The sequence below is a fragment of the Dermacentor silvarum genome, unplaced genomic scaffold, assembly GCF_013339745.2.
Source record: "Dermacentor silvarum isolate Dsil-2018 unplaced genomic scaffold, BIME_Dsil_1.4 Seq262, whole genome shotgun sequence".
Lineage (NCBI taxonomy): Eukaryota > Metazoa > Arthropoda > Arachnida > Ixodida > Ixodidae > Dermacentor > Dermacentor silvarum.
Genome location: NW_023605945.1, coordinates 13470 through 40001, shown reverse-complemented (window position 1 = coordinate 40001; position 26532 = coordinate 13470). Strand labels below are relative to the sequence as shown.

The window sequence follows — 26532 nt, the reverse complement described above, 5'->3', positions numbered from 1 at the left end:
CTTCTATTCCTTTCGGAACGGGGCAGTCTGTGACTATTCAGAAAAAGTTTCAGTTTTGTTCGGCATATTAATGCGTTTGTTTCGCGTTCACGTCACTTTGACGTGGTGAGTTTTCACGGTTTTGTGAGGCAGAAATTGGAATGAAAACAGTGTGTAATCGGTTTACGTTATAGCGCACATGAAGCGGCTAATTAATGGATAAAGTAACTTACGTCATTTTTTGTTATAATTAGAGCGTTAAAAACAAAGCTATACAAGCTAAACAAAAACGGAAGAAAGACAAACATTGCTTTTCTGAAAGCCACGAAGACTTTCACAGCTTTTTTCCCTCTCAAAACGAGAACAACTTCCGTAGTTAGTGAAACAAAGACAATGTCCTCTATGTTTGGTCCGTAAGTTCCGCTAAAAATACAATTCACTCGATATCTACAGCGGCTCTTGACCTCAAAGTTGTTGTTGTCGTTTGTGCTGCACCGCATATCTTTGGTACCCATCAACAAGGTACTAAGTATATTTTTGGCTACTAAAGTTAGGTTCAACATTCTAAATACACTTGGACACTTTGAAGCCTATCTTGTCCATGAACAATAATCTTCATATATCATTCATATGCTTCAGTCGTTTAGCACTGCGCGCCCGATACCTTCCTGTCAGGAATGCTATGTGACTCTGATACACATTATTTGAATATATCGGGGAGCTCAGCGGTAAAGAAACGAAGTGCACGCAATAGAGACGACGACTATTGCTTGTGGACGAGATAAGCCCGAAAGGATGCAGTTACTTGTTTTAGTGTAACGTCTAGCACAGCTTTGAAGGCGTATTCGTCTCATGGTTACAAAGCGGTTATCAGAAGGTGTAGTGCTTTATTTAAATATTTTTTTGGGTTACGCAGCAGGTGAACTTGAAGACTCATCACGGCGCCCAACTGAAGAATATATTTCAATTATATGAAAATTGAAAAAAAAAAAAAAAACACGGTGCACGTTACGATTTTGAGACCTATGGTGTTCGCTCGTCAGAGGGCGGACGACCGAACACCATAGGTCTCGTAATCATATCTTGTACCATCATCTTTTAATTTCTTCTTTCTTGCAGAAGCTCCATCTTACCTTTCACAAAGATAGACGCAATAAAAAAAAAAACGAATAAGTTATGAAACAGGTAGGTGAACGTGCCTTCTAGCAGCTACTCGCAAAAAAAAAAGAATTAAGTTGCTTTGAATGCAGCTTCGGCATGTTATTTAGCAGGCCCGCCGATTAAAATCGGCGGGCCTGCTAAATAACATGCCGAAGCTGCATTTGAAGCAACTCAACTTTTTTTATTATTAAAAAGTGGTGGCTCAGTCAGCTAAGGTCTCGTGCTCTAAAGGTCTCGTGTGCTAAAGTCTCGTGCTCAGCAGCGCGATTAAGGTCTCGTGCTCTAAAGGTCTCGTGCGCTAAATTCGTGGGATCGCGGGATCGAATCCCGGACGTGGCGGCCGCATTTAGATGGAGGCGAAATGCAAAAACGCCCGTGTGCTTGCGTTGTAGTGCACGTTAAAGAACCACGGGTGGTCGAAATTAATCCGGAGCCCTCCACTACGGCGTGCCTCATAATCACAACTGGTTTTGGCAAGTAAAACCACGGAATCAATCTATTAAAAAGAGACACCTGACGACAAGCGTGCTACGAAGGCCGGCAAACTGTACCTTGTCCGAAGAAACAAAAATACACGACTTTTATTTACAAAGTAAAATGCAGAAAGGTCATTGTCACGACATAAACCAGCAGTCATATATATACTTGCCTGGGTTATTGAAAGAACCCTTCCGAGGAACCATGGCGTTAGCTGCGTCAGGTGTTGAGCGCCGAAGCCTTTGAGATCTACCATGGCCACGAATCCCCGTATCTGCGTCTCTTCATCGAGTAGATGGCATTCCATGGCCCACAGACCACAGCGAAGTAGCTCAGCGATGGAACAAATGTTCGAGCTCCAAGCACCTGCAAACAATTAACGCCTGATCTTTGCACACATATACACGTACAAGAGGACACTCCCATAGTTCAGCAATAGGATGTACTGAGCATTCTGTCAGTGCGCGGTTCCCTATGCGCGACATCCCTATGCGCGACATGTTGATTTTTATCCAAGATCTCAAATGTATGATATTTAATTATTGTCTGTGGGGGTTATGGAAATATGGGTTTTTTCAATAGGGTTCGTTCTCCCAGGACACTTGGGAAATATGGGTATAACGCTTTTGAGCGCGTCAATGCGAAAGTCTTTGAACGCGTGGCGCCGTCCGCATGCCTGCACAATTTCACCGCCTCTTTCATTCCTCTCCCTACTTCTCATCTGTCTATTCCTCTGTTTTCGTCCCCCAGCGTAGGGTAGCCAACCAGACGCTTTTCTGGTTAACGTTCCAGGTTAACGTCTTCCTTTTTTTTCTCTAGTCGCGCTAGCTTTACTGCAATAACAACACAAGAGCAAAACGGTGTGATAATACAGTTTGTGTAAGTGTGCCCCCGTTGTTACTAGCTGAAAGAAAAGACGTTTCTTGAGAGTGCACACACCAGCAATGTATAATGCGGCTTCGAGCATTAAGCACTTGGATTTCGACCTTTCGTTAGTGCTGTATTTCTCTCTTTTCATTTGCATTTCTATTGTATACATGGTGCTTCAGCGAACACTTTCAAACATTTTTAAAGGTTGCCTGTGGCAGATAGCACAATTCTAGTTCAACAGCTGGTCTGCTCGAAGACGCAGGCATTACTTGCACAAAAAAATTGAAATGCATGTCGACTACTTAACAAAAATCACTAATCAAGTTTTTAACTAATAACCGTGGGACACATATTGGAATTTACAATTTCTAGCCATGGAGTTCGCAAGGCGGATCCACTTGGAGCAAATTCTCAGGATGACACCGGTTTCGAGATATCAATTCCCGAACTTTGCGGAGAAATTCATTGGTGTTTCAGTTACTTTCTTAAGGAAACATTGTTTTATGCATTGAAGCGCAAAAGTAACTGGAACGCGAATGCATTTCTACGCAAGGTTCGGGAATTTATTTGTGCCGTAAATTTATACCGTAAATCATTTACCCTGTAACGTGCTGCAGTCAACAACAAAATTGAAGCTCAAGAAAGCATTAAAAAGTGCGGATTCTAACAGCTACAGCGCATAAAACTTAGATCGTACTTATCTCCTCCTTTATTACGCCTACAGAGTAGTTCTAGGTAAAAAAATTGAACACAAAGTTTGTTTCTGCAAATGTTGCTCCTGCAATTATTTTCTTTTACTTTTCTTTTATCTCGTTTTCCGTGCCTCGTCTATGGCGCCTTCTCACTTTTTAAACTTTGTGCGTTCTCTATAATGACCGTGTATTTTCTTTTATTGTACCATGAAAACTAACCGTATGGTACGATGAAAAATTGTATGGGAAAAATATGCTTTGCAAGACAGGCATAGTAAATATATGAATATGTGTGTATATATGCTGTAAATATGTGTATTATGTGCGCATCGCTCTATAAATGTGGACTTATCCGCATTTGTTTTTATTGCGATAGCAATTATATGGACACTCAAAAGCAGATTTCTGCCGTCGGCGTCGCCGTCGCCGTCGCCGTGAGGTTCCGTATGACGTCACGCGCGCCGAACGCTGTATGTGCGAGTGAAAGGGCGCGAGGGGCGCGTCTTTCACGGGGAGTGAACGCACGGCGGAGAACAAACGCGCGTTCTGCGCCGTGCTCGCTTAAGGGCTGCAGAAGTAGGCGTCTCTTTTCTCCTTTACAATCACCATATATGTAGAGCAAACGCGCCTTCTTCGGACGCGCGAGAGGCCGTGGGGGAGGGGGAGGGAAGGGAGGCGACGTTTAGCTGCGGCACCAAGTGCCTATTTATATCAGAGGCTCCAGCAACAGTCACCAACGCCGCACGCATTTTGAGCTAACGCGGGCAAAACGCCGATGGCGTCGACAACAGTTCTGCGTGTTGTTGCTACCAAAGCCGCTCACCTTACTTCGTATGACATTGCTGTGTTGCTATCGCATTCATTGCTTCGCCCTTAGGGCGAAACTGTGACATTTTTTTAAAATAAAGTTGTTCTCTCTCTCTCTATCTACGTCGCCTCCCTTCCCTCCCACCCCTCCCCCACGGATTCTCGCGCGTCTGAAGAAGGCGCTTTTGCTTACATATACGGTGATTGCAAAGGAGGAAAGAGACACCTACTTCTGCAGCCCTTAAGCGAGCACGGCGCAGAACGCGCGTTTGTTCTCCGCCGTGCGTTCACTCCCCGTGAAAGCGCGCGCCCCTCGCGCCCTTTCACTCGCACATACAGCGTTCGGCGCGCGGCGACGATTTCATCTCCATTGACGTCATACGGAACCTCACGGCGACGCCGACGGCAGAAATGTGCTTTTGAGTGCCCATATAATTGCTATCGCAATAAAAAGTTTTATTGCGATAGCAATTATATGGACACTCAAAAGCAGATTTCTGCCGTCGGCGTCGCCGTCGCCGTCGCCGTCGCCGTCGCCGTGAGGTTCCGTATGACGTCAATGGAGATGAAATCGTGGCCGCGCGCCGCCGAACGCTGTATGTGCGAGTGAAAGGGCGCGAGGGACGCGCTCTTTCACGGGGAGTGAACGCACGGCGGAGAACAAACGCGCGTTCTGCGCCGTGCTTCCTTAAGGGCTGCAGAAGTAGGCGTCTCTTTCCTCCTTTACAATCACCATATATGTAGAGCAAACGCGCCTTCTTCAGACGCGCGAGAGGCCGTGGGGGAGGGGGAAGGAAGGGACGCGACGTTTAGCTGCGGCACCAAGTGCCTATTTATATGAGAGGCTCCAGCAACAGTCACCAACGCCGCACGCATTTTGAGCTAACGCGGGCAAAACGCCGATGGCGTCGACAACAGTTCTGCGTGTTGTTGCTACCAAAGCCGCTCACCTTACTTCGTATGACATTGCTGTGTTGCTATCGCATTCATTGCTTCGCCCTTAGGGCGAAACTGTGACATTTTTTTATTGCGATAGCAATTATATGGACACTCAAAAGCAGATTTCTGCCGTCGGCGTCGCCGTCGCCGTCGCCGTGAGGTTCCGTATGACGTCAATGGAGATGAAATCGTGACCGCGCGCCGCCGAACGCTGTATGTGCGAGTGAAAGGGCGCGAGGGACGCGCTCTTTCACGGGGAGTGAACGCACGGCGGAGAACAAACGCGCGTTCCGCGCCGTGCTTGCTTAAGGGCTGCAGAAGTAGGCGTCTCTTTCCTCCTTTACAATCACCATATATGTGGAGCAAACGCGCCTTCTTCCGATGCGCGAGAGGCCGTGGGGGAGGGAAGGAAGGGGGAGGGAAGGGAGGCGACGTTTAGCTGCGGCACCAAGTGCCTATTTATATCAGAGGCTCCGGCAACAGTCACCAACGCCGCACGCATTTTGAGCGAACGCGGGCAAAACGCCGACGGCGTCGACAACAGTTCTGCGCGTTGCCGGTGCTGCTGCATGTGCAAGTTTATACAGCTGATAAAGCTAATATCATTACTCCGTATAGCTCTCTACAAATTTGCTATCGCAATTGATGCTTCACCTTTCAGGTGAAACTGCGACAACTTTTTTTAATTTATAGTTCACTAATGCTAATTTTCGCGTAACAAGTTTGTATGCTACCTGTCAAGCTCTGCCACTCAATCCCAATGTGGCGTTGGCAGGCCCGATGAATGCACAGTAATAGTTCGTTAACTTGAACTCGCATATCTCGAAAAATCGGATAAGTCGTTTTTTTTTTCCTGGCACGGTGTCCACTCTATGGGTTCTTCAACCCTTATCTAGAAACGCCACTACTCCGAACTCCGGATATCTCGAAACCTGGACTGCGAAAACGCAGAAAAAAAGACATTACCGAAACGTTTTTTTGTACCTTTTCTGGCGCAGCTGTGGTATCGCCAAAAAGTCCCTTTTCGTTGATTCTACTCCACCCTCATCTACAGTTCTCGGCCAGCTATCAAATTAATTACGCGGGAGGGTCGTCACTACGACCGCTGAAGCGCGCAAAGAGTGCGAGAAAGAGTAGCGTAGGCCAGAGGTGAGCGCGCCGCCACTTGTAAACACGCTAGCCATGTACGGCAGTGCCTCGATTCCCGGTGATCGGAGGCAGCTGTTGTGTGTAAAGTCCCTATATAAAAAATGTCACAGTTTCACCCTAAGGGCGAAGCAATGAATGCGATAGCAACACAGCAATGTCATACGAAGTAAGGTGAGCGGCTTTGGTAGCAATATGAATTGTAGTAAACATGAGCTGATTAAGTAAGCAGGTGTGCTGCGGCGTAAGTAGACCGACATGAAGAGAGACTCGATGACCACGAGAAGGCGCGTGTGAAACGGTGGTGTTGATGAGAAGCGCTTCCCGTGGGCAGCGCGTGCGAAGGGACACACCTGTAGCGCTGCACTGCCGATCCGGGCAGCATTACATGTGTAGCGTGCGTTGGAAAATGTGGCCCGACTATTACTAACTGAATGAAGAAGCGTGGTGTGAGCGCGCACAAACAAACATGAATAGATCACACTGAATGACTGCAGACAACGACTGTCAAAACGCTGGCAGCAAGCCCATACGCTGCAGCGGGCGAAGGTACGTGCGGTCTATCACTTCAACAGAAACTGAGCGGCGAATGCACAGTGCATAAAGGTCAGAGCCGTGTGGAGATAAGAGACGGTGCGGGCGAGCGACGAGCGCCGTTGTTGGCAGAGTAGAAGTGCCCCCCCCCCCCCCGCTCCCTCCGGCGCTGGCTTCCCGCTTCCTTGCTTGCGCGTGGGAGATTGAGTGCGTTCTCCGTGATAGCGCGCGTCCCCGCACACTTCCGCTCTGGCATACGGTGCGCGGCGAAGATTTTATCTATACGGAACCTCACGGCGACGGCGACGACGACGCCGACGGCAGAAATCCGGTTGAAGTGTCCATATAATTGCTATCGCAATAAAAGTACCGCCATCTACTCTTTCCTCCGCCGTCTCCTCTCCTAAAGCGTTTTTTTTTTACTTTTTCTTGCGAAAGCAAGTCGACGGTGGCGCACCTAGAAAGTCCGCGTTGAAGCTGTCAGGCCGGGCGCGCGCCGCCATAGAGTTTCGCATATAACACCTAGAGGGTAATCTGGCGCCACCGTCTATGCGAATTTCTTAAAGGGCGCCGTGCCCTCATGGGAATGACGGGATATGTGTCTGCGAGGCTTGCGTTGGCTGGTGTTGAACGAGGCTTCGTCTAAAACGTGAATATGGCTACACAAATAATGCTTCTTAAAGTAAAATCTCCATAAAAGGCTTTCATTCAGCCGTATTACATCTCTCAATAAAGTTTACTCACCTACAATGCAGAATAAAGCGAAGAAAAGCAAGAACAGACAAGTTGTTCCACAGCGAGCGATAATCTTGTCGTCTGCCGTCCAACTTTAGCGGCCAGCTGATACTTTTTACGTTTCATATAATTGTGCATCCAATAGTAAGTCCTCAAAATTAAACAAAACATGTGTTTGCGTAATAATAGAGATAAAGCAGTTTTTCGCATTCTGTTTTAGCAGGAAATGAATCATTGAGACAGACGGAACGGTGCTAGCCAGGCACGTCTTCAAGGAGTTCGGGCTTTCCAAGAACGATGCCAATCCGAAGTCGCAATATACCAGCATTTCCATGGATACAACATCACAGCAGCGCCAATTTTCCCTCTAGGTAATAGGGTGAGAAACTCTATGCGCGCCGCCGCCGGCGATTGCGGCTGCGCAGAGTAACTTTCAACATGGCTCTGAGGCGAAAAAAAAATGTAATGAAGTGAAAGCGAGTGCTATCATCGTCCAATCGGGGATACAGGAGAGAGAGAAGCGGCGTTGATCAAAGGATGGCGGTACTTTTTTAATATAGGGACTTTAGTTGTGCGTGGCTGCGCTGGCAGTGGTCACGTTACTAAGCAGTGCAGTGGCGAGCGCTTTCCCGCGGCGTTTGCTTGCAACGCGCGGCATGGCGCTTTCGAGCGATACAAATTTTGAGGCCATTGTTCAGCTGACTGCAAACGGCGAAAACGATTTTGGAAGCCGGAAACACGTCGTAGACGTCAAGCTTTGGACTCCACCTAGTGTCCAAAGGTGATCTGTAGCGATGGCTTACCCGGTGCAGTTCATTTTCGCGCTTTGTCAGTGGTCAGAACGACGCTCTGTGGAGGATTATCCTCGGTCTAAAACTCCGGGGAACCGAGCACGTTCACGAGTTTTTTAGCGTCGCTCGGTTTCAAACGCGGTATCAACATACATCTGCGTTTGCGGTTATACGTGCGAGGTTAGCCGTTGCCTATATACGACCGACGTGTCGGTTGCTGGGTCGCACATAATATCGCAAAAATGATCTACTAAAAGTACCGTTCCTGGTACAATGAGCTTTTGTGCGGAAGTGGGCTGTTACCGGCGCCATATATAGGAAAGGCGTCATGTTGGCTTTACGCTGTGGTTATGCTTATATTTTCGGGAATTCGGCTATCTCGAAACTTCGCTTATCTCGAATTTTTTTCCAGTTCTTACTACTTTGAGTTAACGGGGTATTTACGGTACTGTGTTTTTCAAAAATTATTATTATTATTATTATTATTATTATTATTATTATTATTATTATTATTATTGTTGTTGTTGTTGTTGTTGTTGTTGATATGACCGCTTACGGAGAAGCGAATGAATTAGGAGATAATAGAACACTTACCATATTTGGTAACGGACGTCACTCTCCCCTGCGGGTCTCTTTCATTCGCATACGTTATTAGCTTGTGTTCGCGGAAGACTGTCCGGTACAAAGAGCTGGACGTCGTGAGCTCCTCAAAATATTCAGGCATGTTCTTGCGCGCGCGGAAGTACCTTCGGATTGTTTCCAAAGCGTCATGCACCTTGTACTTCCGAGTACGTAGAAACATGAGGAGGAAGTCGTCATCTGGGGGAACTCGAAGCTCGTCATCTTCTGAAATAGACGCAGAACACACTCCTCTATTATCGAGCACGGACGCAGATTATGAGTATTGCTTGATTCACTTATCAAGGCACACAAGTTCCAGGACAATGGGAAGAATATCGCACGTATGTCATTTGCAAATCGTATAGGATTATTTTAATTTACTCTATAAGGCCGACACTACTTCCACGAGAAATGAAATTCAGAATTAACTAATTAACAAAATCTCACTAATCAATTTTTTTACTAAATTATGTACAGCACACAATGCAATCCATGAATTGCAGCTAGCGAGCTTGCAAGGCATATCGAATTTGAACGAATCCTGAGGATGGCACTGATTTCGAGATATGCGCCGTCAGACATGGGGTAAGAATTTACTGCTGTTCCACTTAAGTTTTTTTTTTTAAATGAAGCGCTGCCTTGTGCCTTGAAGCACAAAAGTAACTACAACGTCAGTGCATTTCGTCACACTCATAGAAAATTAATATATCAAAACTGGTGTAACCTTGAGAATTCTTTCTAAGTGGATGTGTGTTGCTACAATTTGCAAATTGGAATACGTTCCATAAAAATTAATTAAATGTAAAAAATAATTTGCTAATGCCCAAGCGACGGCAAAGCGCATTACCTTGGTTTTGTCCAGATACGTTGCATTTGCATATTTTTAAATCTTGGTGCATGTTAGTTGGGACACCCTGTATAAAGGACGTTCGCAAAATGATCCAGGAATTTTCGTTCGCTTGGTGACTCTTGATACAGTGGTATTTTGAGAACCGTCGCTCGTGGCTACCATAAAACACTTTATTACGTTTTGATACGTTAATGAATCTGCGCATGCAACATTGTACGCGCTAGCCTACAGATGGATTTACGTTACACTATATCTTGAGACGTGGTGGTCTGAGTAAAAGAAAACTAATTTTGCAACTCGTTTTCTTCTCATGTGCGAGGTGGGCTGTACCTTCAAGAAGCTGGCGCAACTGGGTCAGCGAGTTTCGTTTGACTTCCGGCGTTTCTCCGAGCTCAAGCCTCGCCAAGGTTTCAAGGTCTCCCTTTGGGCCACTGACGTCGCCGCCGGCAAGTGTTGATGACTGCAATCGAAAAGGAAAAAAAAAAAGAAAATGAAGAAACAGTAACCATCCTTCGGGTTAAACGTAGCTTGCTACCTGCTTAAGAAAGATCGTCCCTTCAGCAAAAAAGAATACATGGTGCAATTCACCGATGGCAGCACACTCGTACAGGTTACTATCCAATGAACTACTTCTTCTCTCCATTTCGTGCTTCTATGAGGCATGTTCATATGACCTTAATGGGAAGCTTTAGCTCAAGGTAAACCCCGATGGCCTTATGAGAATACATGCGAAACTAAAAAAAAAATTACACCATCTTTCCGAGGGGAACCATGGGCTGATGCGGAGCATCGCGGTCGTTATAACGGCGTTCACGCGATGTGATGGGCGGCGCGCTCGCGTGCAGCACTGGGAGCAGCCTCTCGTTGTAGACGTTTACACGCGGCTTCCCGTTCTCGAACTTCGGGTTCCGCCGCTCGCTTCGTACGTTTACGTTGAACTTCACGGTCCCGAACCTCAGGTTCTGCTGCTCGACGTTCTCGAACCGACGCTGCTTCACGTTGCCGAAGCTCAGGATCCGCTGCTCGACGTTAACGAACCAACGCGGCTTCCCGTTCTCGAAGGTCGGGTTCCGCCGCTCGCTTCGTACGTTTACGTTGAACTTCACGGTCCCGAACCTCAGGTTCTGCTGCTCGACGTTCACGAACCAACGCGGCTTCTCGTTCTCGAAGCTCAGGATCCGCTGCTCGACGTTGACGTTTCGAAGCGGCTTCGTGTTCTCGAAGTGTGGAATCCGCTGCTCGACGCTGACGTTTCGAAGCGGTTTCGCTTTAGCGAACTGAATCTGGATCCGCTGCGCGTCGCCGACGTTTACGTTCTGCATCGCGAGCTCTTCTCTGCGCAGCCTTGTCTTCAGAGGTGCTCGCGGTTCTGTTAATGAACTGGCTGCTGCTGTTTGAAGATGTGCCAGACAGTTCGTTGACAGATTCGTTGGCGTCCATTCAGCGCATCGGACGGCGCAGCGTGACTAAACCAAAGCAGCAACTGAGGCAGCGGCGCATGAACCGGGTTTATATAAGCAGCTGGCGCGGAGAGGAGGAGGAGAGAGAGAGGCGCGCATGCGCGCGCTATCGCACAGGTGGCGGATGAAGACACGGAGGGAGAAGCGCGTTATCAAACAGATGGCGTGGAGAGGGGGAGAGGAGGAGAGAGGCGTTATCGCACAGCTGGCGGGGAGAGAATATGGAGAGGTGCGGACGGACGCCAACGCCGACGCCAACGACGCCGCGGGACAGGCCGCCGGCATAAGATGCTCCACATCTAAAATGGTTTCATAACTGAGGACCATAATGCAACTTAGGACCTTAATAAAGTTCTCCGTCCGTCCGTCCGTCCGTCCGTCCAAATGATGAAAATTTCCTATTTTCATCATTCTTGATTCACCGTATCACCACTTGAATAACCTTCATTTACTCTTAATTAACTCTCACTCACTCTTCATAATCTTAGCTCAGTCTGTCTCATTATTACCTTTCGTTTGACTCCTATCACCCAACTAAACCCCTTTAATTCACTATCAATACACTCTTTATTTAGCTCATTCACCTCTCTGTATACCCATTTTTCTCATTATCATTACCACCATAACCATACTTACACACATTACTATCATTAATTCTCGTCTGTCTGTCTGTCTGTCTGTCTGTCTGTCTGTCTGTCTGTCTGTCTGTCGTCTGTCTGTCTGTCTGTCTGTCTGTCTGTCTGTCTGTCTGTCTGTCTGTCTGTCTGCTGTCTGTCTGTCTGTCTGTCTGTCTGTCTGTCTGTCTGTCTGTCTGTCTGTTCTGTCTGTCTGTCTGTCTGTCTGTCTGTCTGTCTGTCTGTCTGTCTGTCTGGTCTGTCTGTCTGTCTGGTCTGTCTGTCTGTCTGTCTGTCTGGTCTGTCTGTCTGTCTGTCTGTCCTGTCTCTGTCTGTCTGTCTGTCTGTCTGTCTGTCTGTCTGTCCGTCTTAATTAACTCTCACTCACTCTTCATAATCTTAGCTCAGTCTGCCTCATTATTACCTTTCGTGTGACTCCTATCACCCAACTAAACTCCTTTAATTCACTATCAATACACTCTTAATTTAGCTCATTCACCTCTTTGTATACCCATTTTTCTCATTATCATTACCACCATAACCATACTTACACACATTACTATCATTAATTCCCGTTTCTTGGCCACTTTAAGGGTTTTTCGACCCATTTTCCGCTTTGTGATGCCAATATTATAATTTATTTATTGACTATCATGCTGATTTATCGGTATTTATATTCCTCTCATGTCACCTATCGATTGATATATAATGTTATAGCATTGGTAATGATCTAATTTAGTTATGATTTTTGTGCATATTTTGTAGGCTGTCTGCCACAGGCACTTTTCTGAAAATTGGTGCAGCTAAAAGAAAAAAAAAAAAACACCCGGTATATAGACAGGGTGTTTCAGCGAACACATTTAAAATTTTTAAAGGTTGCCTGTAACGGATTTTGCACAATTGCACAATTCTAGTTTAGCTCGCACAAAATAGCTCCCCTTGATAACAATACTTTGTATTCGCTTTGTATTAGCTTTCAACTTTTAAACGGATATCGCAACAGCGAGAAAAATGAAATGCGAAAGTAATGATTGAAACAGTAATATCATCCATATGCGCTATTTACAATGTACGTAGATTGTATCGCAATGCATATTTATAATGTATACTCGTAAAATCACGAGCAACTTATCAATGCTAGAAGCCGTATAGGTTCAGAGCAGTAGACAGGCTGCTGAAGAGAACCGTAGCGAAGTTTCCTTTAGGAGTACAGTTAAAGTATGCACTTCGTAGTCCTAGAGCAAATATCGAAATACTATCGCCTTGCGGAGATTGTATGTACATGCACTTTCTTTCGACAGGCAAGCCGAAAAGATAAAGCACTATGAGGTGGTCCTCTAGTTCTACTTCATGCAAGAACAATAGTTACCAGAACAGGTTAATTCTAGATTCCGTGAAATATTTATTCTATCGCATGATTGCATACTGCACAGCGCGAAGGAAATGGAAACGGAAAGCCACTTGGTGGACCTACCATCATGGACCTTGTCCCACAAAGGTCATCCAGAAGCAGGTACCGCCTGATTTGTTCCTTCCACTCAGCAGCACGTGGTACAATCGTTGGATCGCCCGGTATTAAAGTTTGTCCGTCGTAGCAGGCCCGTCTGATGCCTTTCGCCTCCTGAATTGGTCGCAGACGCAACAGCTTCGCCAGCCGATTCGAGCCCCCGACGTGCCGCAACCACCCCGTGTACGCATGTATGTCAAGGGCGAGCGAGCGGCACGCGCGAGGGAGAGGAAATCGGCTGAGCGCTATCACGGGCGCCGAGCGGTAAAGCGTCGCCGCAGCTGCAGGCTCGGGCGTTTTTTCACGATGGCAGTGAAGGCCATACGAGGTCAAGCAACTCACCCCGCTGCGTGCGTTTCTATTGCTTTCTTATCCGCTACGCGACGGTTTTGCTGCGCGCCGCGTAAAGCCTATTGACATGATGCGATTTTCCTCGCACCAGAAGTGCGACTTGCGTCACATGCGACGGACATCGCAGTCGCAGGCAAAATATCGGCTGATGATGATGCTTTTACAGACGGAGCAATTTAAGGAGTATGCAACTACGGCTCAAATGCTGGGGGAAGGGGATATGACATGATACTATAGTACCAGACGTTGCGCGACCATTTAGTTGCGGTCTGTTGGTTTCGGCTTTCACGCGTATTTTCCCCAGCGAATTGTCTCATTTCAAGATTCAGTTACTTCTGCTGCGAAAAACGACTGCTTATCAAGCTCGCAAAGCGAACGTGCAGACTATATATTGTAATGGATTTTCTAAAATAGCGTATTTAAGACTTTGACTATAGGAATAAACAGCATCGTCGATGTCCTTTCGAAGCTTTTATGCGCGATAAGCATCATTTAAACAGTTTTATCTCTTTTTCCTGATTAATCATTTTTTTCTGTACCGAAACCAATAAACCTTCAATGTGTTGGATACTTTGTATCATCACTGCACCTGTATTAACCCTCACTTTAGAAAGTAATTGCATATTGCGCTTACTTGAGTGCAATAAACATCTTTTATCATGGTCGTAACCACTCCTGCATCTACCTACTGTAAAACACATGCAGCAATATGTGGAAAGCAGGTCAACACCTTGTTTTTATCAACAGTAGATAACCCATAAAACAAAGCCAAATCAATATCGTGCAGTGAAGTCAGCCGGTCGCATCCATTCTTGCGAATTCTAGCATCTTTTCAAGTACAGATGGTTCCTTCACGTCCACTGCTAATAAAGTGTGCAGACATATCAAGCATAGGCCGTGCCCAACAAGACAGGCAAAGTTGCAAATGAGTTTGCAATTACATGTATTACTGGATAAACTCATAACCATATCGTGACATTATTACCTCTATAAAATAAGGATCATGGAACTTGCAAGATATGCAAAGACAGCATGGTATTTGAGTACCTGAATTTTCTTTTTGCTAGATTGCGAGGTGCAGCTGCTTACTGTTTTTATTCCATGGTGTGAGTTAATGACATGTGTGTGCAGACTCCCCAAAATTCTGCTCCGCCGAGCTTGCTCTGACTCATGTTCACCAAAGTTTTACTCAGCCAGGCTCACACGAACTCAGCCTCACGGGACGGTTTAAGTCTTAGAGAGGTGATGCTTGAGTGAGTTCCCCGATCTATGTATACATTCCTTGGCATTAAAGTGGGGACCTGTGCACTGCATAAGCAAACATTGCATAGGAGTCCCTGTTGAATCAGATGAAAATTAAGACACTTGTACACGTAGCGTCGCGCCGCCGCTACGCCGCCGTCTCTCTCACTGGCTCCGTCCACCTGTCGCTCGGCGCGCGCTTCGCAAAACTGATCAACGCTCGGCACGGTTCAACCTCGGCTTTAAGCAGCTCCGCTGTTAGAAAAGTGCAATGCGTAGCAAAGCTCCTCGTTCGGGGACACCTTGAGCCAGATGAGAAGGTGCGCGTGAACACTGCCTCGCAAGCTTCGCTGTAAACAGATTCCAACAGGGCACATTGGATCTGCTGCACATTTTTAAAACACGGCTGGTTGTGTGGCAGTATTACAGTTACGAGTGAAGACACGTGTTTTGAACTTTGCGATAACAAAAGTGATATACTTACGTATTTTATTGCTTTGTTGTATTGCTGTCTTCTGTCGGAGTAAGAAGAAACGAAATAGGTTGGACAATGTGGATTTTGTGTCTCAACGACAGGGGATAAAGAGAATTGGATGCTTGAGTTGGTTCAAAATTTTGACCAGCTAAGATATTCAAGCGTGCACAAGCACGCAATGGCGGGAGTCTTTGGACGCATCCGTACTTCACCTTCTTGTTTTGGTGGCGAACGATGACTGCAGAAAAAAAAAAACACGAATAATTCGCCCACTCATGCGCGTGATTGAGTTTTACATGGATAATTGCTCCGCACGTGTGCAAATAATTACAAAATGGTATAGAGTAGTTTATTTACATAGAGCGTCTCAGCAAACGTGCAAGCAGATTGACAGATTCATCAGCATCCAAGACACCCTTTGAGCTGCAAATAATTGCGTGTAACTTGGCACAACGATGACACTTAAAAAAACGAAGACTTTTGTCGCCGTGGCGTAAACGTTCCGTTCACTTCCTTTGATAACCACATTGCAGCATCGTTTCGAAGTAGCTCGCCTTGCTGTGGAAGAATTTCTCTTGTTTCTGAAAGTCGAAGTCTTCCTGCGTCCCACCGAATTCCTTCGGCATTAACTCAGGTGGGACAACGCCCTGAAGTTCTGAAATACCACCCGCAAGGAACTGCAGCTGGAAAGGAAACAATACATTGGTTATTCATCGTCATAGTTGTCATCATTATCAACATAAATTCTGTATACGGCAGGATGAAGGCCTCTCCAAGAGATATCTTGTTACCGCTGTCTTGTGTCAGCGGACCCCAGCCTGCGACTGCAAATTTTCTAATGACATCCGTCGTACCACCTCAAGTTTTACCATCCCAGACTACGTTTTCCCTCCATTTGCCCAAAATTGAATTTCTCAAAGTAAAATGCGCGAGAAAAATCGTAAAGTACGAATTAACCACAAAATACAGGTATGATAGCGTCGGATTGTAATTTGAATATACGGGAAAAGATAACTCTGGTACGCGGAAGCTCAGGCACAAACCCCTTTTCCAGCATTTCTATTATTCACAAAGCGCTCTCCCCCCCCCCCCCCCTCGGTAGGTGTTCTTGGCAAAACACCATCCAGATGGCACTCGCCTCCTCGGCAGCAGCCCGCTGAGGCGAAGGTGCAGAAAAAACAAAGCTGCAGTTGTTGGGAAGCCTGACAAACAGCCAGGCATCTTTGAATGCCATCGCGTTCCACTCTTAAAGGCAAACCTTAAGCGGCCTCCCAATTTTTGGTTTCGAACCCTCGCATGTGCGCTTTGCGGGATCCGTGGAGCAGCCTGATTGGTCAGTGGTGTTAGTGAAGGTTCCACCTCACCAACACCCAAGCGCCTTTGGCTAGGTCCCCTTTTTTTGTTAAAGACAGGCACCTCAGCCTTTTGCAGAAACCGCATAGTGTGTTTGCCACGCAACTTGTGCACCCCGCTGCAATACATGACGTAACAAGAATTTTCGTGGTATTTCCACAACACTGCGGCCGTGGTCAGTGACTCCCGCCATCCGGTTATGCGTAAGTGATGCGCGGAGGGCAACACCAACTGGCGGTGTTCCAAGGAACTCAGATTCGCTTTACGTGATCGACTTACCTATTCACTGTCATTGGTGGAAGCGCACGCGAGTTCGCGACACGACGCGTTCTTTTCTACCGCGACAAAAATTGGCGGCGACGCGTTTTAATGGGGTCCTGAGATGATTTTCCGACAGTTAATTTCTTGCGTTCAATAAAGTAATACACCTCTGAACCCTATAAAATATAGTGACACGCCTCAGACCATCGGTAATAATTTATATAACACCATTCGACAGCCACTTTCAGTTTCGTTTCCAGGAGGATACTTTGTCATGACACCATGAGAGAGCGAAAAATTGAGACGTTCTGACACTCGTTCCGGTTCGCTGGGTCGCCTCGTACTCTGCAGCACATTGTGTGGGGCAATGGAGGAGCATAGCGGACGACCGAGCGGGCCTGAGCGGGTGTGAAAACGTCACAATGTCCTGTTACCACGTGACCACATACTGTGTCATGACGTCATGAGGTCACGACACAGTATCCTTCTGGAAAGCAAAACCGAAACGGGCTGCGGTAAAGCTATTATATTAACTTATTTACGGCGCTCCGAAGCCTATCAATATGTTTATAGAGTTTATTGCTCTGGGACCTTCATTTAACGAAAGAAAATATGAATAGTCTAAGATACCATGGCAGTATACCCCTTTAAGCGTGCGCTAGGGGCGTCGTCTCGACGCTTTTCTGACTTCCACGCTCCTGCGCCACACGCGAATCGCTCGAGGAATTGCGTCATGCGGTTCCCAGCTTTAGCACTGACGTCGAACATACAATGTGTGCCCGACATGCATTTGCAGGCAGCTTGTTCAGAAACACAATGGTAGCCCGCAAACATAGTTGCGTCGCAGGGCAGCCATTTCTGTTATGTCGCATCTTACCCTTCTCAACATTTTTGCCGAGAGGAATGGCTTGACAAGTGCGTGCACTATCCTGAAGACAGCTGGAGTATTAAGGTAGTAAACTCCCTTTACCCGAATTGGCAACGAGTCCTAAAGAGAGGAGAGAAAGAAAAGAGCAGTTATTGCGAAAACAGTAAAGTCACATCGAAATCTTCGAGAGTTGCCTTCTGGTCTGTAGGAGTGTATACGTATATGTTTTACGTATGTATTTAAAAAGGTTGTCGCAGTTTCACCTGAAAGGCGAAGCATCAATTGCGATAGCAAATTTGTAGAGAGCTATACGGAGTAATGATATTAGCTTTATCAGCTGTATAAACTTGGACATGCAGCAGCACCGGCAACGCGCAGAACTGTTGTCGACGCCGTCGGCGTTTTGCCCGTGTTCGCTCAAAATGCGTGCGGCGTTGGTGACTGTTGCCGGAGCCTCTGATATAAATAGGCACTTGGTGCCGCAGCTAAACGTCGCCTCCCTTCCCTCCCCCTCCCCCTCCCCCACGGCCTCTCGCGTGTCGGAAGAAGGCGCGTTTGCTCTACATATATGGTGATTGTGAAGGAGGAAAGAGACGCCTACTTCTGCAGCCCTTAAGGGAGCACGGCGCAGAAGGCGCGTTTGTTCTCCGCCGTGCATTCACTCCCCGTGAAAGCGCGCGCCCCTCGCGCCCTTTCACTCGCACATACAGCGTTCGGCGCGCGGCGACGATTTCTTGTCCATTGACGTTATACGGAACCTCACGGCGACGGCGACGGCGACGCCGACGGCAGAAATCTGCTTTTGAGTGTCCATATAATTGCTATCGCAATAAAATACCTGTCTCAACTAATACTATAAATCCAAAGTAAACTAAGTATTAAATTGCATGAATCTAAATGGAAAAAGCGAGAACATCACTACGCTACACACGCCGTGGTGGCTGTGTCGTTGTGCTGCTAAGCACGAGATCCGGGATTCCTATTCCGGACACGGTGGCCGCATTTTGATCGTGGCCAAATTCAAGTACCCTTCTGTATACAGTGCATTTGGTTAACGTTGAAGACCCCAGGTGGTCGAAATCAATCCGTGGTCCCCTACTATGGCGTTCCTCACAATCAGATTGTGGTTTTAGCGCGTCAAACCCGAGGATTAAATTTTGTTAAGATCTGGAAGACACAAAGGTAACGCTTGAAGATGGAAGCATGAATGGATCAACAATGGTCGAACAAGGGATTTCTTTGGAGGCAGAACATCTCTGGACCCAGCATTTGGACAAGGGCACGGCACTTGTCTTGGTCAATGCAGCAAAACGCTTTCCTTGATAGCGTTTATATAGCTAGCTCTTCTCCCCCGCCCTCTCTCTCTCACTTGGTGGCGGAGTATATAAGGCACGAGCAGAATAGGGCGCGGGAAGTGAAAATGTTGAACTCAAAAATTAAAGAATAAAGGCGGGATTCAGTTGTGACTGCATGGAGGCCAGATAAGGGGGTGCGCTGTTCAGTCTGCGAAGTAGGCGGAAATAAAGACGCGAAAAACGAAGAAAATCGCCACGTGTTAGCGGGCGCCGTCTATCCGATGGGCTTGGTTTTCGGAGAAGACTATACGCAAGGCAGGATAGGACTTCTAGGGTTGAAAAACAAGCAATAAAATTCAATATTAAAACGAAATAAATAAAGACAGGTGAGGCGGGGGGCTTAAATAGACTGAGTTAAGTACAATGTTCTACTAAGTTAACATTATTCTTAATTTCTCGAAAGTTATTACTAATTTCTCAGTAAGCTATTTGTTTGTATCACCAGTTTAGCTTTATTGCGTGGTTGTCATTTCTTTCTAACTCTATATATTGTCGGTCTCTCTCTCTCTCTCTCTCTCTCTCAATTTTCGACAGGACGTGCCGCGGTCGTCATCAATGCTTTCCTTTCTCATTTGCACATTTTATACTAACCACTTTATAAAACTCTGTTTCTTAACCCCCTCTCCCCATCCTCTCTCTCCTTTTCTTTAGTTTTTTTTCTTACGTTATTTATTCTATTTTGCTTTTACTACTCGTTTTAGCAACCCTACAAGGACAATATTTACTTACGCGCAGTGTTCCGCGACAACTATAAACCCACCAGGTTGACTTATACGTAGAAATTCTTTTCCAAATCCTGTAAAATTGTTTTGTTTGCCTAATGCGTTGGAGCTGCTTTCGGGAACTTAAATAAACGACGAAAGAAATTCAGCACAGCGGTCTCGCGTGAAGAACCGCATTTGTTTCGCCCTCTTGCCTGTCCAATGGCGATGACCCTCCTCGTGTAGCGTGGAGTCATCTGCAGCATGTGGTGAGCACTGAAGCCCTTGAGATCTATGACGGCAACGACGCCACGTATTTGTGTCTCTTCTTCACGCAGGTTCGATTCCGTAGCTACAAGCGCGCACCTCATCAGGTCGTCCAAGGAGCAGATGCTGGTGTCCCAAGCACCTTTGGTTGGGAGAGGAGAGAAAAAAGACAGTCGATATAACCGTTCAGGTGATTGTAAAACAAAAACAAGAGGACACGCCCATAATATAAGGAACGTGATTCGCGTTCACGAATATAGGATTTAGACGTTCTAATCTTGAAAGTGGCTGCGTATTCATCCTTCGTACGCTTCTTCGGATGTGAATAAAATATCTTTCGCAGATGTATGTCAATCCGAGCAACTCATACTTCAAAGACAGCGAAGCTACTGCGCAGTTCAACTCACGTTTATTCTATCAACAGCGGAATAAACTCAAAGTTGAATCAACAGCTTTGCTAGGTCCATAAAAGGCTACAACGCAGTTGCGTACAATCATACCTGAACGTACACATTAGTTTAAAAAAACAGACGTTGAACAATTTGCAATCGTATATGGGTAACTAGACATCAATAATACTTTTACAACAGTGTTCGTAACTTGTACACAGGACCTTTAGCATACATACAAACAAGAAAAATAGTAATAGCCCCCCCCCCCCCCCCCCACACACACACACAGAATACAAACAAAACACCAGTTAAAAAATTATGCGTGGCTCTGCTACCGCAAGCACCAGAGACCAGTGGAGCTGGGCAAAGCCTAGTAAAGTATCGGCAAACCACACACTTAGTTTCCTGGCGTTCAGAATTTGGAGAATGACAGCCTACAAACCAATGTCATCAAACGCAACACCAACAGCGCATGCATTTTATGTTAAATCTTCTCAGACTGAAATATTAAAAGTGCGAAACAACAACAGAAACCTGATTATTGCAGCAGCTGTGCAGTACCTCCGGGATTGGCCCACTCAAGAGGCCTGATTCTACTAGAGAGCTCGACTTAGTGCATAGCGTTCGCCGCCAGGGTTTCCCGGTAAACATAGAAGTGTTTCTTCAAGCGTGAAAGCAGCCCGCGAATATACGCAAAATTACCGCGCGACTGGCCGCTCGAGACACTTTGCGTGTAATCGACGACTTCTTCAGGCTCGGGAAAACACTTTTATGTAGCACGTATTGAGCAACAGAAAGCTGAATATCGGGGGTTTTTCATGTTGCCCTGCAATTTTCTCATTTACACTTTTCATCTGATTATATTATTCGAGAAGTTGATTAATTAAGACTAATTAGCTAATGAGGCGGAATGCAAAAAAAAAAAAAACTGAGCACCTCCAAGCGACGGCAAAGAACATTACCGTGAGTCTGTCCAGCTACGTGGCTTTTGCATATTTTTATATATTAGTGCATTTACGTTCAAAATGTGGCGGTTCATGGGGCTTAGCGCCATCTGTGTGAGGAGAGAACACTTCCGGTGCAAAAAAAAAAATAATTTCATGTCATATTCGTTAAAAGCATCAGTAACGTCATTTTGTTCTCAAAGGCGCAAAATTTGTTTTAGAAGGCCTGCCATTAGAGCTGTAAATTGCAAGTGCCCCGCCATTCGACTTGATGGGCGTTTCGAGCATTCAGCGAAGAAAGCGATGCAGGAAAGGTTTAGCCGTATACAGGTGTCGAAATCGCTTCGCTGCACAGAACATACTTTCTTTGGAGGCCGACGAACGCTTTGGGCGTAGAGTGCTCGTCCTTTCGTCGGACGCCAAGCCCGTCGGCCAGCGCTGTCCCACGAAAACAACTAAAGTAAACAATTATCTGGCAGTCGCAACTCACTACTTTTGACTGAACAGGTTAATAAACAATGAAACTACCCGCGTCACCAAATTCAGACAAACGTCGACAAGCAAAACAACACAACATGTGAGGGGGGCGTATTGTGACAGGTGAACTTTACGAGCGCACCTTTCTGCCCACTTCAAGAGCTGCATTAAATTGCAAGTACCGATAGCGGCGTCAACGCCCGCCGCTATCGGTGAGCGCTGAAAACAGGTATGTATTGATTATGATCGAGTAAACTAGAGTTGTTCTTTTCTCGCCGTGCGTATATAAAATTGATTAGGAATTTTATTTTCGTTGTATGAATCTAACGGTGTCTCGCTTTAATTAAAGAACGCTTTCTTCTTTCCCAACGTTTGCTCGCTCAAAATATAGTCCCGCTTCAATCGCTGCTCCCATAACCACCCTTGCTGATGTCGCTGACAATTGGTTCTGAACCGCTTTTCGCCCGAAGCTTCGCGACCTATTTGGATCGACCTTGTTATAGTTGTGACACCTTGTATATACGTATAGCGACCGTGGCCAAGTGAGCGGCCGGGGCTCTAGGCATCGACTTTACAGTTCGTCAGCGTTTCGAGGGTGGCTGAAGGAAATGAAGCACCGTCGTCCCTGATAAGCGATAGACTGACCCCGCGCACGGTTCTTCGCTTGATGCACGGTTGAGAGCGCTGCAATACGACAGCGCAAGAGCTCAGACACGCGGTCTTATTTCATATTTCACGGGCTTTTCTTAAACGCCGAAAAAAAATATCACCACGCAGCATGTACAGAGGTAAACACACTTCTCTAGAACGGGCGATCCACGTTCTGAGGACTGCGCTGGCGAGATCTGAAGATGACATGTGGCACAAATTCGGCTGTATGTGAGTTGGCGTGATAACATTTATGGTTTCCATTGATTGCTCTCGGCGTGGTGGTCGGTTTAAGCTTTGGTGGCTGCTTTGGCCCTGATTAGTGTGTTCTAGACAAGTGTGTTGACCTCTGTACATCGCCAGAAAGAAATGTATCGGTCGTTTCTGAAACCCCTCTACAACGTAACGAAATAAGGGACCTCAGTCAATTACCTAGTCAAGCGAAATAGAATTTTTTTTGGAGGAGCGTCACATGACGGCGAGCCATATGTCGTTGATTTCACCCAGCTGCGGTTAACAAATTCTTGAAGTGGAACACTCTATATATGTGTCACGACTTGTGAACTACTCGCGGCAACTCGTTCTTGGGTACTTTTCTATTGCTATGGCTTTGCTCTTCCCGGAGTGTTCCTCTTTTTCTTACACGTCTGAGCGAAGGCGTAGCCGGCGGGTTACGTACATTTAATTAAAGAAAAAAAAGCACATGACACTTACCAAATTGAAGGTAGCCCACTGCTCGTCCTTGCGAGTCCCTGGCAAACATGATGAGTTTGTGGTCGTGGAAGAACGTCTTGTACGGAATGTTCGATGGCGTCAGGTTATCAAAATACTGGGGCACATCCCTGCGCGCCCGTAGATATTTTTTGATCGTCTTGAAGGCATCGTCTATCCTGTACTTCTTGGAACGAAGAAACATGACTAGGACGTCATCTGGCGGAACTACAAGGCCTTCTTCTCCTGCATGGGAAAAGAGTTCATGCGTAAATGAACTGAGAGCAGGTCACATATGATGCAGGATGAAAGATATATAACCTTTAAAACCTGTGCTTGCGCCATTAGGTATGCCTTTAAACGACTTTATTTATTCTTATTCAAGTTTATTCAGTGTTACCCCGTTCGACTAATTACCACAAGTACCAAGCACGCACTAGGTCATCGTAAACTCCAAGGTGTGTACGGAGAATTGGTAGATGCTAAAAGAATATTCTGGTGCCGAATTCACAGATCGCTTTGTTCGAAAGTGCTCTTTGCCATTGGCTGGACGGCTCCACTCATAAAATGTCTATAGCAGTTAACTGCCACCTGCTTATACGAACCACGGCATTGTAAGAACTGCAATGGGGATGTTTTCCTAGCAACACGTCAGTGGTCCAACAACGGGCTGCGGATGAGGGGCAGCTGGTAGCACCTCAGCAACTTGCGTTTGAAGCACCTGACGAAGCGAAGGAGCCAAGGAAGTCACCGGCTCAGGAGGGCTAGTCGCCAGAGACAGTTGCCGCGCGACTTCCTGGCGGATGAACTGCTGTATTTGCGGCAGTAAAGCAGAAATGTCGGCAGCGTCGCGGCTAAAATCGAAGGGAGCGAGATCCGCGGTATCCTGCTGAGCAGCACAACGTGTTGTGGCACGCTGCTTGCGCAGCTCGTCGTACTCCTGACAGAGCTGAATTACCTCGGCAACGGTCTGGGGACTCTTGGCGACGAGCATCTCGAAGGCGTGGTCATCGACGCCTTTCATGACGTGCTTGATCTTGTCAGCTTCGTCCATGGATGAGTTGACGCGCCGGCAGAGCGAGAGCACGTCTTCAAAGTAGCTGGTAAAGCTCTCGTCAGTGCGTTGAACGCGACCACGCAATCGCTGCTCAGCACGAAGGCGGCGAACGGCGGGACGGCCGAAAACCTCAGTCAAAGTGCTTGCAAAAGCGGACCAGGTGGTAAAACTGGTTTCATGATTTCTGAACCAGAGGTTTGCCACGCCCGTCAAATAAAAGCCTACATTAGTGAGCTTGTCGCGGTCAGACCACTTATTATATGCGCTTACACGGGCGTATTCGGCGAGCCAGTCCTCGACGTCGAGGTCCTCTGCTCCGCTAAAGATAGCAGGATCGCGCTGCCGGACGACGCCAGGGCAGACAATGGTCGGGGGTACGGGAGCAGCAGCCTGGGACGGTCCGGGATCATTCATCGCAGGAGCTCTTGGTAGCGTCCGACTTCGGAGTTCCAGGATGTGGAAGAGAAACCCAGCGCCTCCACCAGATGCAATGGGGATGTTTTCCTAGCAACACTCGATCTGGCGTTAGAACGGCAGACTGAAACAAGTCAAAAGGGAGCTATGGCGAAGCGGGCGAGCAAGCGTTGCTTGTCTTCTTCTTCCTTCACCAGCACCATGGCCCAGTCCCTTCAGTACAGAACGATTTTTTTGGTGAATCTGGGTCCTGCATAACGTCCACTCCAAATGTTCACTGTTTTCACAATCTATTCAGCTTGGGCGCAGAAGAGGCCTTCCTGCCGTCTAGTGTATGCGATATTGTGGCCATTTGCTCAGTCCTCCTAAATGAGGACACATCTCAGGCTATGTGATGACATGATAAGCATTCTTCGGCTCTTTAAGCATTCTTAGGCTTTTCTTAAATGCAATGCGAAAGGCACTGTTCCCTTTCCCCAGATTTGGTGCGCACTGCGCCAGGAAGAAAAGCGTGCCGATCATATTTTTTTGGACAATACATTTCTTTTAATATATTTATGCTTCGACGAGGAGGAACGATAGCGCTATATGGTGGAACTGACGCTGGTCTAGAGCAGAATTCCGTCAGTTGCGCTTCGCTCCTCGAAAAGAGAGGACGTGTGTCAAGTGAGCGCTTGACGAACACATTGCAATATGATGAACGCGGTTTTGAATCATGGATACGGCAACTCAAAGAGGCGCCACCTAATGGTTACGCATTTCTCTCCCTTTCACAGCTAAATCGGCACTCAATTTGACGAGTTTCGTTTTCACGGTACGGCCGGTTAAATTTGTTATTTCGCTCTGCTGCCGGCGATTTCCCACAGCGCGCCTATACGCTTCGTCCCCTGCGGTACTATGAGCAAGTATGAGCATGCCTTAAAAAAAATTAAATTATGGGGTTTTACGTGCCAAAGCCAGTTCTGATTATGAGGCACGCCGTAGTGGGGGACTCCGGAAATTTGGACCACCTGGGGTTCTTTAACGTGCACCTAAATCTAAGTACACGGGTGTTTTCGCATTTCGGCCCCATCGAAATGCGGCCGCCGTGGCCGGGATTCGATCCCGCGACCTCGTGCTCAGCAGCCCAACACCATAGCCACTGAATATGAGCATGCCTTCTAGATAGTTTTACCTTCCAGAAGCTCCCGCAATTGCGCTAGACACTTTTGCTTCAATTCTGGCGTTTCTCCGAGTTCTCGCTCCGCCACGCTCCGCAAGTCCTCCTTCATGTTGTCGATGTGTACGTCGTCATGCACCAGTGGCTGCTGCAAAAATAGAACAAAGTAGTAGTAGTAGTAGTAGTAGTAGTAGTAGTAGTAGTAGTAGTAGTAGTAGTAGTAGTAGTAGTAGTAGTAGTAAACGTTTATTCCATGAAGGGGATTGAAGGGTGAGTGGGTGGGGCCCTCAGTCCAGGGCTCCACCGGCCTTAGCGGCTCGCCGGGCTTGGTCGAAGAGAACCAGTTGACTCTCCGGTTCCGTGCTAGCAAGCCAGGTCTCCCACTGCCTGTTTCTGGGTATTTGCCCTAATTTGGGGGAATTGATATTTAGGAGACGCGAATTTCACTCCAACGTAATATGGGCAAGAGTGGGCCACTCTCCACACCATGGACAGAGTCCGCGCTTTGTTTGGGGCTTATATGGTCTTGTCGGTATAGATTTGTGTAAGGGTTCGTTTGTAGTCTGCGCCAGTCACGAGCCTGTTCGGCGGTAATGTTCGGGTGCGGATGACAAAATTTTTGGCGGTCACGTCGCTGGTTTTCCAAGACGTCACGTGAGTTTGTTAGAGGTTCG

The 26532-nt window shown here is 46.9% G+C and overlaps 1 protein-coding gene across 1 annotated transcript; it reads right to left on the bottom strand.

The window, feature by feature from the left end:
* Positions 1–1789: 1789 nt before the first annotated feature.
* LOC119434829 (alpha-tocopherol transfer protein-like) lies at positions 1790–26274 on the bottom strand (the record flags this gene model as incomplete). Its single annotated transcript, XM_049659609.1, has 7 exons — positions 25874–26274; positions 23232–23474; positions 19963–20198; positions 17743–17853; positions 9933–10062; positions 8726–8977; positions 1790–1983 (listed from the first exon to the last, which is right to left on the bottom strand). Coding segments are annotated over exons 1-7 (1263 nt in total), but the record flags the coding sequence as incomplete, so codon positions are not given.
* Positions 26275–26532: the final 258 nt, after the last annotated feature.